The sequence below is a fragment of the Labrus mixtus genome, chromosome 2 (genome assembly GCF_963584025.1).
Source record: "Labrus mixtus chromosome 2, fLabMix1.1, whole genome shotgun sequence".
NCBI classification, from domain to species: Eukaryota; Metazoa; Chordata; class Actinopteri; order Labriformes; family Labridae; genus Labrus; species Labrus mixtus.
In genome coordinates, this window is record NC_083613.1 from 9,472,382 (window position 1) to 9,489,947 (window position 17,566).

A 17,566-nucleotide genomic window follows, 5' to 3' on the forward strand; every position below is an offset into this window, starting at 1 on the left:
TTTCAGTGCTGCAAAACAAAATAATGTTGTTCTATGTGAGCAAGTTAATTAGTCATCTGGTAACGATATGTTGAGTGCACATTAATACATGAAGCGCTCAACTGTTCTCAAGACTCTCTTGTCTGTCGTTTCCTTAGTTAAATGTGTTAATGTTTTGCATCAACCTCAGGCACTTGTGACCATTAATGACGTTACCACAGGGATGATTTACAGGCGTCAAGCACAAACTGAGTCTTAGTGTTTGATGAAATCACTGCAGTGAAGCTGAAGGGTCAGAAACAGTTTTGGTAATAAAGTAGGATTTGCCAAAGAGAATTATGATGTGTTTGATTTTGATGAACTTGTACTGATTCTCATGGTGGTCGTCATGTGTTTTGTGAAGACCTTCATTGTTTATGACGTGAAAGAAAAAGATATCGCAGCACATCAATCGCTGCGCAATCCTCATCAGGGATGATGAATTTAACATTGTTGTTGTTGCTCTTACTTAATGATACTTGCACTGGTTTTTATTACAACATGAAACATGACTCGGTCTCTCAAAAAGTGTTTTTACCATCAGACTGTAATTTAGGAAGGTTTTCAGGGGAGTTTAATTTGAAACATAAAATTGCTTAGCTGAATAAAAGCTGGCAACAAGAGTAAATCTTCATTCTTCAAAGTAATTGTGCACTAGTACAGACTGTTCAGGGCAGTTTGGATTATAATGGTCTATACTGGGAAAAGTACCAGTATGTCTTTGCAGAGAAGTGTGTGTGTCTAATGTGTGTCACAAGGGAAGATAAATGTAGTACTGCAGCGTAAAATCTCTTTGGCACACTGTGTTCAGAGGTAATAAGAGGTGATGTTCTGTAAGGCGACGAAACTATCACACCTTTCTGGCACAAAGAACACCACCGCTTATATCTCACATCATGCTCTGCTCGTCCTCTTTACTTCTTAAGGCTGAGCTGCTTTTATATATAATTTATAACATTTATAAATATAAAGAACCCCCTGAGAATTCAGGTTAAAAATCTACCTTCTTGTACTAATCATCCAGCAACAGTACGGTGGCTGGAAAGTGAAAACCAAACTTAAAAAGTGTGAGACAAATCAACATTTTGGAAAACATTTAACATTTTATGAGAACAAAATTACAAAAGAAAAACACTTTCACCAAGGACAAAGCAAATTTACATTTTAAATATTTACAAGATGTGAACTTATGAGTGCTGAGACAAAATTACATGTGGCAACACATTTTATAGAGTCTCTAAAAGTGTTTTTCATCTTGTAAATTTGTTTTCTAAAATTTAAAAGTAAATGCATGTACAAATGTAATTTTTTTCAAATAAAATGTGAAAATATTTTCCAAAATGTAAATTTGTCTCAAGCTTTGTAAAAGTGATATACACTTTATAACTTCGGTTTTGCACCTCCCAGCCACCGAAAGCAACAGACAAATAAAAAACAAATGCCCTACATAGGTTAGTAGGCATATTTGTATTTATTTATGTATGTGTGTGTGTGTGTGTGTGTGTGTGTGAAACTTTCTCTGCTTTGTGCTCTGTGTGTGTCACTTAATGTTCTTCTTCACTCCTCAGCAGCTATTCTTTGCTTCTCCATCTCTCTCATTAAGTTCTGTTTTCCCTTCCTCTCTCTCGTCTCATCTCCTTCTCTAATGACACGGTAAAAGCTTGTCTCATTTATTCCTCAAATTGAGGAACTCTGTGTAGTCTTTACCAGATATATTGCACCCTTGATGGTAAAGTTAATTTACCAATGAACTGATGAGGTCAAAACATGGAAGAACTAACTGTTACATTGAGTTGGAAGATAAACCACAGAGCAATATATTTTCTTGGTGCAGACACACAGGTCTATCATAGACCTTTAAGGTATAAATATTGATTTGTTGAGTGATGTTATATTTGTTTATTGACCATCTTTTGTTCTCAGTGGGAAACTTGAATCTCAAAGAGAATATTTTACAGGTGAAATAAAGATAAAATTAATAATCAATAAAATAATCTGATTTACAGTAAATTGGATAGTGTTTTTATATTTTTCGCCTGGCTGATTTGTCTACCTCCTCTTTGTGGTTCATTAGGATGTTAAAATGCTAGACAACTGCCACTTCAATCGTGCACAACATGGGTTTAGGAAAATACATAGATTTTTTATTTTAACTAATTTAAGACATGAATATATTATTATTTATTTTTTTATAGAGGATAAAGGACAGTGGAAAGAGTTGGAAAACTGGGGAGAGAGAGAAGGTAGGGAATGAAATGCGGTAAAGGAGCCACAGGTCGGATTAGAACTCCAGCCGCCTGCTCCCAGAACTACAGCCTCTCGTGTGGCGGGCCAACTCACCACCTGCGCCCCCTGATTGAAGATATATAAGTTTGGGCATCAGTAGCTCAGTCTGAAGGGACTTGGGGTAGGGAACCAGAGGGTCACCAGTTCAAGTCCCAAGTCTGTAAATCGGTCTTGTAGCTGGAGAGGTGCCAGTGCACTTCCTGAGCACTGCCAAGTTTAGCAATGCACTGAACCCACAATTGCTCAGGCAATCTTTCATGTGCAGCCCCTTACTCTGACATCTCTCCATTAGTGCATGTCAATAGGGTCCTGTTTGTGCATGTGTGTGTGTATTACAGCCTTTGTGTGTGTGCATGTCTCAACAACAGAGTGTAAAATTGAATTTCCCCTTGAGGGATTAATAAATAGTATTTCTTCTTCTTTTAAATGCCTAAATGTCTAGTCTCTGTTTGAATGCTAAAGATATCAGGTTATCTTCTACTCAGCATGGGAATCAAATCAGCAACAAGTAAACAAAGAAAGAGACAGAGACAAAGAACCACTTCAGTCCTTTGTTAATAATTAGAAACTAATAGTCCTCAAGAGTTGACCAACTTTGTTTCCTATATATTATAAGTTGTTTGTAAGGTAAATTGGGGCTCTATACCTCCTCTTCATGGACCCATTATACACACAGCACTGCAAGAGGAACACACAGAGCGTCCTCATGGACAAACCAGCCCGTGTTTTGTTCAGGTGGAAGAACTACAAACTACAACTGGAGACACCACAGGCCAGAGAACATGGCAACTCACAAAGCCCGCTTCCACATCAGCAGCTTCTGCTGTATGACTCATAGCACAGGAAATTAAGGTGGGAAGGAAATACCACAACCCACACCTCAACTAGTCAATGGACAGCGGACCACCTCACAGGCCAATAACATTGTGTATTAATAACCTTGGGAAAAAAAACCAATGCAATTGTATAATGTGAAAAAAAATCAGTGTGTGAAAAATATCATATGCAATCATATTTGTACAAACTTCTCAGGACAAGAAAAACATATTTTATTCCATTGTATTTTATCTCTTTTTTTCATTTTTTAAAAAATAAAATAAAACTATACATTACAAACAAAGCAAACAGCAATCAAAGCATACTTTCTGTAGTGGCTCGATTATTTTTCCTGAACCAGTCCATGTTCGAAAAAGGGTGTAGGATGAAGTTAAATAATCTACTTTTATAGTTAAATAAAAGTGTATAGTTTTTGTACAGTGTATATTTCTTGTGTAATATATATATATAACTACTTATTTTTCTGCTTTCTTATCCTTAATATTGCTCTTCCACTTTTGTAGAATTGACTCTAGGAGAAATGCACCAAATTTCCAATGCACCTGTACCTGTGAAAATGGCAATAAACATCTTAATTGTCTTTGCATAGCAACCCTCCTTGATTAAAATACAATAATTGAGAATCCGTTTGTTTATAGATTTGTTGAAGGCAAATATGTTTAAAATAATAAAATGCGGTTTATAGTTCTACAGTGACCTTCATTAAACCCCGCAGAGGAGTGACCCGCGGGGCACTAGGACCCTGCAGAGGCTGTCGGTAGCACTATGCTAACCTACGATGCTAACACAAGCTAGTGCTGTCACCAGGATTCATGAACCACATTTACTACATACATTTTAGTGCTTCAATTGAGGTGAGAAAAACGCACTCTTCACTAAACTGACGCTACCTTGATATAAAAAACAGCACTGCTGTCAATAACTGAACTCTTATTAGATAGCTTAAGATAAATCAGTGTTATCATCCTCCTCTGTCACACATTAGCTCTGTATACCAGCATTAGCATTAGCTTCGTAAGCTGAACACATTGTTAGATTTAAGCTGCATAAGCTGACTGCTTACACATTAAGTGTTCATCTAGTGTTGGCTGCTGATACAGAAGTGCTTATCAACGTGACCACGTTATTGTTAGCATTGTTTTGATGGTAGTCAAACCCGGTTAGCTAACGACAGGTCAGGTAGCTAACGTCGGCTAAAGAGCTAGCAGCCCAACCCAACCTACAGTCAGGTAGAGAGGTGTTTACATTCATGTGCCTACAAATGTGTCAGCTTATAACCACCTTTCTAATGTAATAGCCTTTAAGTGTTTACGCCTTTTCTACGTTAATAACTCAAACGTGTGTTTTCTGTCCCCTGTCAGCTTAAGGTTTACGTTCACTCGTTACGTCACTTTTCTGTGACGGTCAGCAGAGGATTAACATCGTGACGTCAGTAGCTCAGTAACTCCTCGTCATTATTAGTGAAATAATGATTCAGACTGCATTGTGATGCGTTCAAGTGTCAGGTCTTGTTCACCTTATTGAGTATCATCCATGAAGTGTGTGAAAGGTGTAGAGGCTACAATGAAACCCACAGGTTATGTGTTCAGACAGGTGTAGAGCCTACAATGAAACCCACAGGTTATGTGTTCAGACAGGTGTAGAGCCTACAATGAAACCCACAGGTTATGTGTTCAGACAGGTGTAGAGCCTACAATGAAACCCACAGGTTATGTGTTCAGACAGGCGTAGAGGTTACAGTGAAACTCACAGGTTATGTGTTCAGTGCTTAGTAATAGAAAACATCAATGAATAGATCCATTGTGTGTGTAGCACCAGCCTGATGTACCCTAGTCCTCTGTGGTAACTTCAATGTTATCAACTAACTAAATCCATGTGGTAAATTGTTGCACAGGTTGATATGTATTTTTGACCAATATGGGAGATGGTGGTGCAGTGGCTGGTGCACGCGCCCCTTGTATGGAGGCTGTGGTCCTCCAGGTGGGCGGCCTGGGTTTGTGTCCGACCTGTAGCTCCTTTCTCGCATATCGTCCCCCTCTCACTCTCACTCCCTGATTCCGGCTCTATCCACTGTCCTGTCTCTCTAATGAAGGCACAAAAGCCCCCCCCCCCCCAAAAAAAAACCCCAAAACAAAACAATGACCAATATGGATCTTGCAGTTTATATTTGGTAAATTCTACATGTTTCTTTCTACACGTGTTGTGCTGTAAACAACACACTTGCGCACTTAATCTCTAATAATATCATTATTTTGTGTTTTTTAAATTTCATATTCAATGTTTTGTAATTTATACCTTCAATAGGAAGTAATGGACTTGTTAAAAAGAACTGAGAGACAAACAAACCAATGTTGTTGTTGTTTTGAAATGGATTTATTGGGTTCAACATAGGTATGGAATATTCTTCTCATCTTTTATTGAATCCAATCACAAAGATCAGTAGAAATCTGAGTGATTTATGCCACGTTATTTGTGTCTTTCCTCAGACTTAGTCATGTCTCAGGTGGAGAAGAAGGCGGGGCTGCTGCGGAGGACCTCGTCCTCAAAGAAACCCCTAAAAGAGAAGGTGGTGCTGATGTATGATGAGATTTTTGCGGTGAGTACTACAATGGGAGAATGTTAGTGAAGATGTGAAATTGAGAATTTGTAAAAAAGTTTATGCACACAGTGTAAATGAAGACCTGTCTTTTTCTGTGAATTAGAAAGAAGATCCAGCCAAAAACAACCCTCGCTTCTGGGATGAGCTGTTTCTAATGAAGGTAAAGTCAAAAAGCCTCACACAGTTGGGTCGAAATGTATTTTTGTGTTTAAAGTACAAACTCTCACTAGGTTATTTTGGTATTCAAAGTGATGCCTATTGTTTATTAATGCTAACAGAGACAGATGTTCCACATCAGTTAAAGAGATTCTGCTAAAATTTTAAAATATTAAGAATATTGAATTCAGCTTGCAGTAAGTTGAACATCTGTTATTGTCGGAGGTGTGTATATTATTTACACAATATTGTTTATACATCAAAATGAGGCCCTTCCTATGTGTAGAAGAGCAGCAAGCTGTCATAGCTCGTCTCAAATGTTACAAGTCTACAGTTCAAGTTTGGCCTTTAAAAACGTCATATGGAGGCATCATGACAGCATGGCCAAAAAGTCAGCATTAAGCCTCATATTCATCAGATAAATGTGCCTGGAGATATTGTACTGTATGGAGAGAAAAGAGGAATTAGAGATCTGAGCATTTAGACTGCAGCTGCTTTGCTTCCTCTCCTTTCTAATTGTCTATGCCGAGGCTGTTTCGACATAAGGTCATTGTGAAATTGTCTTTGAAAATGTATTTAAATATGTCATTTCACCATCAATAACAGATTTTTTACATCACATCCTTATTTAATGTCCTTCAACCATGTTTCAGGTGAACCTGGAGTACTTAGAGTCAAAGTTGGAGAGTGTAGACGGGGAGGAGGTTCAGCGGATCCAGGACAACATCAACTCTTTGTTCCACCACTGTGTCCAGGCACTGGGAGAGGAGCACCAGATCAAAGTGGTCAATGCTCTGCAGGTAGAGTTTGCCGATAGATGATTGTTTATCCATTAATTGGAATCTGTGATTTATGACATCCTTTAAAAAGCAAACCGTTCACTCACCTCCTGTAGGTAATTGTTACATAAGAGTTCTTAGCTACCGTTAATAAAAGTTTGGGGTTTGTTTCCAAAGAAGCACCTCACTAGTCTGAAAGTGGTTCAGTTGTGAAGCCTCTAACCTCGAGCAAATCACTGCTGCCTGTAAAGTTTGTCTTTGATCTGTGACGCATAAAAGCAGCAACACAGCTAAATTATTCCAGCATCTCATACAGAGTCAGAGAAGCATGTGGGATAAGTGTGTGGTTCTGTGAGTTGTACAAGACAGAGCTGTCTGAAAACAACTTAAAATCTCTGATAACATTAGCAGAATCATTTAACCCTGGTGTGTAATATGTGAAGAAGGTGTTCTGGTGAAAATACTCGCAGATCAAGTAGGTAGCATTTTACATAAAAAAGATGAGTTGCCAGTGTCAGAGGATTATACACCCATCAGCCGTAACATAACTAACACTGTCAGGTGAAATTAATAATAGTGATCATGTGTTACAATGACGCTTGTAGTTGGTGGAATATTTCATGCAGCAAGCAAACATCTTGTCCTGGGGTCTCATTTATAACCGTTGCGTACGCACAAAATGGGGTCTGAAACTGGTGTACGCCTTTTCCCACGCAAAGTTTGTGATCTATAAAAACAAACCTGACGGTAAAATGTGCGCACCGGTAAGCAAACTGTGACCCAGGCGTACGTTCATTTTGGAGGCAGGGGAAATTGACGACACAGACGGTGAAGTGGTGAACTGAAGCCTGCAGATATATATTGATGTATCTTCCACATTTTTTTTCACTAAATATCAAACTTTACTGACAGAGCCACGTCATCATAATCATTCAAACCGACGGTTTTATTTAGGCTATGATCGCGCATGTAGTGAGCCGTTTCCGATAAGTAACTTTCATTATGACAATATATAAACATAAAATAAAAATAAAAAATATAAGTCCGCCACATACATATTGCATCAGCGCCGTCTCGCCTTCATTATCCCGGACGGACCTCAGAGGACTGGACTTGTACTCACTGATTACAGTTAAACATTAGACTAACACAAAAACCATAGAGCCACCAGTTTTCATTAATATCTTTCAGTATCGTGCATTTATCATCATTTATCATTTAGTTTTAATAAAGATGCCTGCCTCAGTGCACAGAGACACGGCGGTGGGTTCACACATTTCGCCTCCTCGTTACTCAGCACATCTTCATCAGCTGCACGTATTTATTCTGTAAATAATTCAAGTGTGGACATTAAGCCGGGGCATCTCTGAAACGATCATTAGGTCTATCCTCATAATTAGTCACAGAGCAGACGGAGTTTCCCACGAAAAAAAGGGGCCAACAATCAAACGTTTTTGTTCGTTGATCAAACTTTTGATGACTAATATGATAGAGTGAGGCAGACTGCTGACTGACGTGAGCACTCTGACAATATGAAGAAGTCAGTGTGGGTCCCGTAAACATGTAAACATTGCAGATATTCTCGTGCGTAATGATGAACGGTGGATGTTTTGGCACATAGGACAGGGTGAATGCAGCAGCGACGTGGTGTCATTCTCTGATTTTTCTTCAGTTTGTGATCCTCCTGCTGCAGTAAACTACTGATATGTCCATTTTATCCTCCACTTCATTCACAAACTCTTCTGTTTCTGGGTCAGAAAGTTTTGTTTCTTTGTCTAAACTTCCGGGATCCAGCGCTGGAAACCTTTGATCTGCCCCCTTGTTTGTATGCATTTTCATTCACGAGCTGCTTTGCATTGACCGTTTATGGTTGAATGTGGGCGTGTAGAGGGCGGAACATGGGACTAATCTACGTGCGCACATTTCCAGTTGGATCGTGATTTATAAAGGGAACATTGCGTGGAAGTGTGCGTACGAACGGTTTTATAAATCTGAATCATTTTGTGCTTTTTTTTGGGCTTTTTGTGCCTTTAATGGATAGATAGGACAGTGGATAGAGTCGGAAATCAGGGAGAGAGAGAGAGAGAGAGTGGGGAATGACATGCGGGAAAGACGCCACAGGTGGGAAGTGAACCCGGGCCGCCCACTTGAGACGACAGCCTCCGTACATGGGGCGCGCACACTAACCACTGCGCCACCAGCGCCCCACGCACGTACATTTTTAGTATGGATTCTACGCACTCTTTTACAAATGAGACCCCTGAACTTTATATGTTGGAAGCAGGAAAAATGGTCAAGGGTAAGGATGTGAGTGACTATGACACGGGCCAAATTGTGATTGCAAACGACTGGGTCATAGAATCTTAAACTCTGCAGCTCCTGTGAGGTTTTCCCGGTTTGCAGTGGTCATTGAACCAACCACAAGTGGTACAAGGAAAGAAAACTGGTGACAGGGTTATTGGTGGCAAAGGCTCATTGATGTCGTCATCATTTATTTTATTTAAATCCTCGGAAAACACATTGAGGGAGAACCCTCATTTGCAATGGTGCAGAGGTACAAGATACAGAAAAAAACAAGAGAACAGCAAGAATAAAACAGGAAGTACCAGCACATGCAGTACATGTGCGTGGGGAGCGAAGGATGTCAAAGACTACAGAAGAGCTACAGTGTTTCAGAACACACAGTGCATCTACGGGTCAGGGCTGTTTGGGAGGCTAAAGAGGGACATACACAATATTAGACAGGTGGGCATTTAGTCATAGCTGATTGGTGTATAATACAGTATATTAGTATTTCATCACCACAGCCCTTACTGTGATCATACACATAGATTAGAAAGAAGGAGAAAGATTAAAATGTATTTCACTCAGTAATCATTATGGAATAAATCCTATAAGTGGTGTGTAATCTGCGACATACTTTAGGCCATAATGCCCAAAACTTCCTGCAGATAGGTCAACTTTGGGAGGATCACAATGCTTTACCCCCGAAGATGAAGTCATTTTAACGACACAATAGAAGAATCAGAAGCTTGCAGATGATACTGTAACTGTAGTGAAATGTCTCGCCTAAAAGGGTTCATGGGTCTTCTTAGTGTCATCAATACACTGCCAAGAAGACTTGAGCGTGAAATGCTTTTTTGTTTCAAGTTTCCTGGCTGTCACTTTACTCCTCTGCCTTCCTCCCCAGACTCTCTGTGCGCTTTTCCGAGGGGTTCACCAGAAGAACAAGTCTGCGTCCGGCTTTGACATCATCAACATGCTGATGGGGTTTGACAAGGCTGAGCAAAGGATGAAGGTGTGTGTGTGTGTGTTTGGACTATCTGGAAGAAAGAAAGTAGAGAGATAAACGGTTTGTCGTTATTCATGTGATTTGTCCCTCAGGACCTGATGGAGAGACTGGACAGCCTTCTCTGTGGAGACGGATCAGAAAGTCTCAAGAGTCTGTGCCTCAAACTGCTCCTGTGTCTTGTGACGGTGAGACAGAAAATATATTTTTTTAAAAAGGAAGATGAACTATAATGTGTTCGGCTTTTGGGAATGCTAATATGAAAACTGTGTCTACAGGTAACAGACAATATAAGTCAGAACACCATCCTGGAATATGTGATGATCAACAGCATCTTTGAAGCCATTCTGCAGGTGAGTGATGAGCAGAAGACATTGAGTCTTTTGTGATTCTGGGAGTTTAATTTTAAAACAGTCTTTCTTCCAATTGTGATCATATTTGCTGTCCCTTTCTCTCCTTCTCAGATTCTGTCAGATGTATCCAGTAGAGGGCAGCATGGTTATGATGCTGTCGTTCTCCTGGCCCTTTTGGTCAACTACAGGAAATATGAGGTATTTGCAGATTTATCAAATGATGTTGTCTATTGAAAATCCTTTCTAAGCAGGGAGGCTTAGAAAGCATTTTAACTGATGAATGTCCACCTTTCCTGCCATTAGAAACTAACATTTGTGCTGCTTAGTGCAGAATATCCAGGACAGATTTGTCGTCTCTATGAACTCTGAACTTGACATCTTTATCTGATATAGATAGAACATTTCAGGATGACTGCCCTTAAAAATTTTGAGTTGCTTGTACACACATGCACCTTGCAGCGGGAGGCAGGAAATGACATAAAAAGAACCACAGAGAAAAAGCTGATGAAGCAACAGAGTTTGTGCTATGATGACAATTTTGGCCTTTACATTTACATAGTGGAACTCATGTGTGCTTGTTAATGCAAAAACTGTCGTTATACTTAATCCAAAGTGTGAGTACAAATTAAAAGTGAATTCCAAAGGGGGATTTTGAGAAATATCTTACCTAGTTACCTCAGGTAGCAAAGACACAGACTGGCCTTTTATTTATATGAAATGACTGAGAGTAACATCCACTCTAAAATGACTTCCAATTCACCTCCGTCTTTGGTAATTTCTTGGAATGATAGGAATGGCAGTGTGGGGGAGGGGATACAAGGATGAGCATTGAGGTTTTGGGTGCACTCTCATGTGTAGGCAAAGAAAGCAACAGTAGAAGAAGAATCCTTTGATGAACATTGACAGAATGTGGGCTTCAAAATGTTTAAAACACAGCTTAACTTTTCTGCGACTTTCACAGTTTATGATATTGCTGCAGCCTGAAAAAAAACTCTCAAACTCCTGGAGATGGAGTCCTCATATTATCCACAAGCACACCAGTCCTGCATAATCATGAAGGCCCTGTGTCCACGTAGCATTTTTTTCTGGGCAGAAAAGCGCTGGATGTGTGCTTGGGAGTGTTTGCATGAAGCGTTTGTGCTCTGAAGAAAAGCGCTAAACATCCGTCCTGTCTCTATGACAACAGTCTGTTGACAACAGCCGCTGTATGACCGAAACGGCTCAATTACTTTTTACTGCATAATTTTTATTTTAGATCGTTTATTTCCCGTTCAGACACGGAGCAAGCAGGATGTGGGTACAAGACACGATCCGTAGGTGGCTACACTACAGGGAATATCTTGCATGCCGGTGACGTCAACAGCGCCTTTCTGAAAAGTTGAAAGATTTTCAACTTGAGCGGTTGTAGCGGGCGCACAACAAAGGCAGAGCGCTCTAAAAAAAGATGCTGTGCGCTGCGCTTTTTCTCCAGACGGCTGTCGGCTGCTGCAAATTATCTCCTCATTGAAAAGAATTGAAAAAAGACGCAGGTGCTCAGTAAAAAAGCGCTTGGTGGACACGGGGCCAAAGTCATGTTCTTGGCAACTAACAATAAAGTAGTGGCGTTAATGGACCTTGCATGTTTATATAAGAGACCATCATGTATTAACTTTAGTTCTCATCAACAGTTCATAACGGTTATTAGTGAAGTTTTGAGTTCAGTATTTGTGTTACATTTTACCTGCTTCTGATTTGACTCCTTTCCTCCGTTTGTAAGTCTGTGAATCCGTACATAGTGAAGCTCTCCATTGTGGATGATGAGCCAACCCTCGATGTAAGTTCATAACTGCACAATCTGAAGTAACCAGTGTGGTGTCAGGCTGATTATGAAGGGCTTGACTCAAACACTTTTGTCCCTCTCTCAGGGAATGGGGATGGTTGTCCACCACGCTCTGACAGAATATAACAGGTGAGATCTAAAATAGTCTGCATGTCAAAAACATGTTTATTCATCATGTGGTGCATGGCGGGCTGAGGCGGTAGAGTCATCCGTTTAGTTTAATGTCTCCCACAAATGTTCTATTTCTATTCTCCTGACTAAAAACGTCCCTTTTCTTCTTTGGGTTATTTATATCCGACAGCTTCCTTTGTCAGTCCGTTATGTTCTTTTTTAGATGAGGCAGAGGTTTGGAAATTAAAATGCTGTTTGGGAAGTCTGCCTGTGTCAATAGACGCATCAAAGTGATGGATGATGGCTCTGTACAGTTCATTGTTTTTGTGTTAAAACCGAATGCCCCTCCGATAATAAATAGCAGCAAGTAGAAGTAGATGTTATGGAAATGTGTGTTAGGTTACAAGTGTGTTGTTTGAGTGGAATCATATATCTCTGTCTCTGCTGCTGGATGGCCCTGCCTGCCTTCATTTCATTTCTCCTCGTTTTAATCACTTTCTGTCCTTTTCCGATCTTCCCTTCTCCTCTCAGGCAGTACAAAGACAAAGAGGAGGAGAACCAGGGGGGCTTCTTTTCAACCCTCACTAGTATGGTAGGATGTTATACACAGTTTCAACTTTTACAATAGATGTAGCAAGTGTCCTTGAGTATTCAGAAAAGTGCTATATGTATTATTATTATGATGTATATTTAAATGCTTTATCTTCAGTTTGAAAGTGGCTGCTGGAGCAACTTGTTCCTCATCAGTGTTTGCTGATAGCTTGTTCCTTCTGCTTACAGGTGGGCAGCATGTTTATAGCAGACGCTGACGAGAAACTCTCTGTGCAGTAAGTGCAAAGTGAACTTAGCTTCTCAGTCAAACTTAATTGCATTGTTATCTACGACTTCAGTGAGAAAATCCTGCATAATCTCTTACTCGAGCCCGTAGCTGTTAAAGCACAGGCTCAAATTTGATTGGCTCAAGGTGCAGCTTCATTTTATTTTAAAGGCAAATGATCGTAACCAATAACCAGAAAGAGTCAATATGAAACATTTATGAGATCAAACAGTTGAGACTGTTGGTTCAAATGTTTCCTCTCAGAGTTACTCTTTGCTGGATGCCCTGGTTCTGGTCTTTGAGTTTTTTATTATAACAAAATTTGAACTTCAATGCAAATACTAGAATAAAAAGAGGATACTCGTTTCGTCTTCCAACACCAAAGCAGAACGGAAAAAAGCACAATGAGGAGAGTTTTCCTTGAAGATGTAAAGACTCTTTAAAAAAACAATCCTTTGCAATCATCATGTATGACCAAGGAAAGACATCACAAACTGCCCACTACAGGTTCATGACCAGGTCAAATCACTCACAGAGAAATGTGAGAACTGGAAATTCAACATTCAAATTTGTTTGAAAAAAAAGGTGAAATCAGGTCGGTCCATCCAAGACCTGTTTTTGACCATCAACATGTCAGAAACTCACCTCTTGTTTTATCATTTTCATTTTCATCGTCAGGGTGACACACTAACCCGTTTTGAAAGTCTTTGCAACATTGGTCATAGACGTCTAATAAACATCTTTTAAACATGGGGGTGCAGCTGTGGCTCAGTGGTAGAGTCGGTTATCTCTCAACCAGACAATCGGAACTGTCCTTGGGCAAGACACTTAACCCCAAGTTGCTCTTGCTGCTTTGTTGGCGTTGTATGAATGGCATTAGTTTATACTGATGGCTTTACATAGCAGCCTCTGCCATCAGTGTGTGAATGTGTAGGTGTGACCTGCGATGTAAAAGCACTTTGAGTAGTCAGACTAGAAAAGTGCTATAAAAGCTCAAGTCCATTCACCAAAAATCTTTTAAATGGGAAAAAAGCATACAAGGCTGTATGAGTCCCTTTTCTCTGCTGTCTCGTGGATGTTAACATTGGCAGGTTGATTGACTGAGGTTAGATCAAAGGCCAGCTCCAGTCTGAACTGATGAATCCTGTGCTCAGCTTTGTCACATAAAGTCTGGCATGTTTATGGAGGGCTGTGCAGAGGAGTGTGTTTGTGCTTAAGAGCACCTATCAACCAATCAGGAGTTTAAGTTTAAATTCTCATGAAAACCATCATGTTGTAAACGCTGCTCTCGCTCTTCACTGTTTAAAATGCTTGACCGCTGCTGCTCTAAACATCAATGTATCAGTCCTTTTGACTACTTTAGATTTTCATTTAAATCCCTGAAAAAGTTTGGGGTGGCAACATTAAAACAGTTTGTTTCTCTTCACAGTGTACTGCGGTGGTTAACATCTTTAATGTGAAATCAGTTATAAACATTACTATTGAATGTAAAATGATGTATTAGTGGTTGCACACATTGTGCAGTAGTTAATGATACAGGAAATTAAAAGAGTGACCTGCTGTTGAAATTATTAATAACTTTAAACACCAGACTGCCCCTCCACTTGTTTCCCTGAGCTCGGCTTCATCAGAGCGTGGAGCTTCTTCCTGCCCCATCTAATGTTGTGTGAACTTTTGGAGGTTTTATTTTCTAAATGAGTGAGTTGACTCTAACCTCAAACTTACTTTTCTTCCTCAGGACAAATGAGGCCATTCTGTTGGCGCTGTATGAGGCAGTGCACCTAAACCGCAACTTCATCACGGTGTTAGCACAGGTGAGATTTATGACTTTTTCTCATTGTGTACATGGGCTCACCTTATTTGAAGTTATAAAATATAAACAAACTCCATTCAAACAAATCTTTCGCCTACCACACCCACATTCTTTTAATAATTTTCATTCTCTGAGGAGATTGCGGGTTTGAAAAGGGTTACCTGAAAACTACAACAGGACAGGACACTGTGGTGAATTATCCTGAATATTTCTTGCTGCATTCTCACATCAGCTCACCCCAATATCGGAAATGTGTGTGTGTGTGTGTGTGTGTGTGTGTGTGTGTGTGTGTGTGTGTGTGTGTGTGTGTGTGTGTGTGTGTGTGTGTGTGTGTGTGTGTGTGTGTGTGTGTGTGTGTGTGTGTGTGTGTGTGTGTGTGTGTGTGTGTGTGTGTGTGTGTGTGTGTGTGTGTGTTTCAAAACACAGTACGCAAACTTTCCCAGGAGGACACTCAGCCACGTGGCTGCTTTTTTGCAATGTTGAATTATTTCACAGAGACAACACTAAATTAAATTAGTCGTAATGATCAATGTAACATTCTGCTGACACGTGTTGCTGTAACTGAAGTTAAGGCTCCTCATCCAGAATCCCTTTCCTTCGTCCTCATCTAGCTCTCCTGTCCAGCCTGTGCTGGGATAACCTTTCACTATTAATGATCTCACGTATTTATTTGGTTTTTGAACAGAGCCATCCAGAGATTGACATCCCAACTACACCTACCACGCCCACTCCAACCACACCTACAACACCGCTTGGCACAACCCCGCCCTCCCTAGACAGTAAGTCCATCCCTTTTTTACTTTTCAGAGCCAGGCTGTAAGAAACATGGATGTGGTGTCTGTTGCATTGAATATGGGCTTTTGAGGTTTTCAATTTTATATTTGGGTTCTTTCTGACTGCCTTCATGCAAGTTTTTAGAACCAAATCCTTTCAGGAGGGGGACCGCTGAGCTGAAGCTATTAAACTAGTAGCAATGTGAATTTATGAAAGGAAGCAGGGTTAATTTAACTCTGTTTCAGGGCCATGAAGAATGTAAATGATATGTTTAGTTGTTAGTCTTTATTAAAAGCGTGTAGGTTAACGTTGATAACATCTTAAATTTCACATGTTATGCAAAACACTCTTAGCCTACCATGTTTTTCTAACACTAATGTGTCTCAAGTCTGTCTACAAACCCCCTAGTTATGAGAATTGTCCATCATCGCCGTCTTTTGCCTGCTCCACTTTTCAGAAAAAGTGTGCTCAAACAGGCCGTTTGGAGATTTTCCCTTTGTGACATCACAAGGGGCAGAAACCCCTCCCCTAGGTGGGTGACACTCCCACAGCTAGGTGTTTGTTCTGCCCTCTGAGTCTGCCTTCTCACTGTGAGCGATTGGGCATGGTGCGAAAAAGCCAGAGGCACATCCCCTTCCAGAGAGGGGGCGTGGTCAGACACAGCTCATTTGCATTTAAAGCTACAGACACAGAAACAGTCTGTTCTGAGCAGGGCTGAAATAGAGGGGTTTGTAGACATGATCAAATACAGGATCAGAGTGGATTTTTGACACTCCACAGACATGTTCTGGGGACCTTCAAGACTTATTTAAACTTGTTGAAAAGGAGGATAATATGTGATCTTTAATTGAACCCCTTTTACCTGAACAAACTGTCAAAATTGCCAAAAGTGCAAACTAAAATAATAAATTCAGTATTTCCCCCAATATGTTTCAGTGTCCTCAAAGTCCTTCATTTTGGAGGCAACCTTTTTTTGGTCTCAATAAGTTTTCAACTTGCAGGTTTAAGAGCCAAAGAGACGTGAGGTCAGCTTTAGTCACATGTTTACATATGTTCCACATTTGAACTGACAAAGTGAAACTCAAGGGGCAGAAAATAGAGCAACAGCGTTTTGGGATTAAGGGTTTGTCGGCTTTCAAGTCAAATTAGTTTTAACAGTTTAAACATGCATTTTTTAAAACTGTTCCTTTAAACATGGTGACTCTCACCCACTCCTGCCTTGAGGCACACGTGTACCCTCAACAGCAGCCTTTTCAAATATTCAATAGATTTTAAAGGTTAGGTGATACAACAGAGATCCTTAACAAGCAAACTTCTAATCTAGATTATTACAGTTTAACAGCTACATTATAACACTAACACAAGTACTCATATTCATCACGTTAAACCTGACTACACGTACGTCACCCCAGATTTCTTTAAAAGGAATGTTGCCGCAAACGCGTTTGTAACCAGGTCATTCAGCATGCACACACACTGTAACTGTTAAAAGGTGCATGTTTCTATATCTGGCTCGCTCTCCTTCCATTGCTTTAAACCCAAGGGTCATTTTCTCCATAAAATATTAACCTACAGCTTTAAATACAGATGAGTGTTTGACATGCTGCGTGCATTACCACATGTCATGGGAGCCTCAGCACTCACAGGACCGTCTTCAACCAGAAAAACACACACACACACACACACACACACACACACACACACACACACACACACACACACAATCACACGTGAGGAACATACTTTTCCTTCCACATTAAAGCCCCTGTAATGACATGTTTGTTGACAGGGTGAAGTCTTTTGTTCTGCACTGATTGGAAGATGAAGCAAACACATTTGGGTTAAAGGGTGCAGGCGGAGATATAAATATAGAGATGACCCCTTCATCATTTATCCATGGAACAAAGCTGTATGT

The 17,566-nt window shown here is 40.2% G+C and overlaps 1 protein-coding gene across 1 annotated transcript in view; it reads left to right on the top strand.

The window, feature by feature from the left end:
* The first annotated feature begins 3,868 nt into the window (after window positions 1-3,868).
* The window catches only part of armh3 (armadillo like helical domain containing 3), a 30,662-nt gene continuing 16,964 nt past the window's right edge, over window positions 3,869-17,566 (top strand). Inside the window, exons 1-14 of the mRNA XM_061050622.1 lie at window positions 3,869-3,995; window positions 5,628-5,737; window positions 5,844-5,900; window positions 6,550-6,696; window positions 9,866-9,973; window positions 10,060-10,152; window positions 10,243-10,317; window positions 10,429-10,515; window positions 12,074-12,130; window positions 12,222-12,265; window positions 12,779-12,839; window positions 13,028-13,074; window positions 14,803-14,878; window positions 15,563-15,656. Coding sequence (XP_060906605.1) covers window positions 5,636-5,737; window positions 5,844-5,900; window positions 6,550-6,696; window positions 9,866-9,973; window positions 10,060-10,152; window positions 10,243-10,317; window positions 10,429-10,515; window positions 12,074-12,130; window positions 12,222-12,265; window positions 12,779-12,839; window positions 13,028-13,074; window positions 14,803-14,878; window positions 15,563-15,656 — 1,048 coding nt within the window. The 5' untranslated portion in view covers window positions 3,869-3,995; window positions 5,628-5,635. The remainder of the gene's footprint in view (window positions 3,996-5,627; window positions 5,738-5,843; window positions 5,901-6,549; window positions 6,697-9,865; window positions 9,974-10,059; window positions 10,153-10,242; window positions 10,318-10,428; window positions 10,516-12,073; window positions 12,131-12,221; window positions 12,266-12,778; window positions 12,840-13,027; window positions 13,075-14,802; window positions 14,879-15,562; window positions 15,657-17,566) is intronic.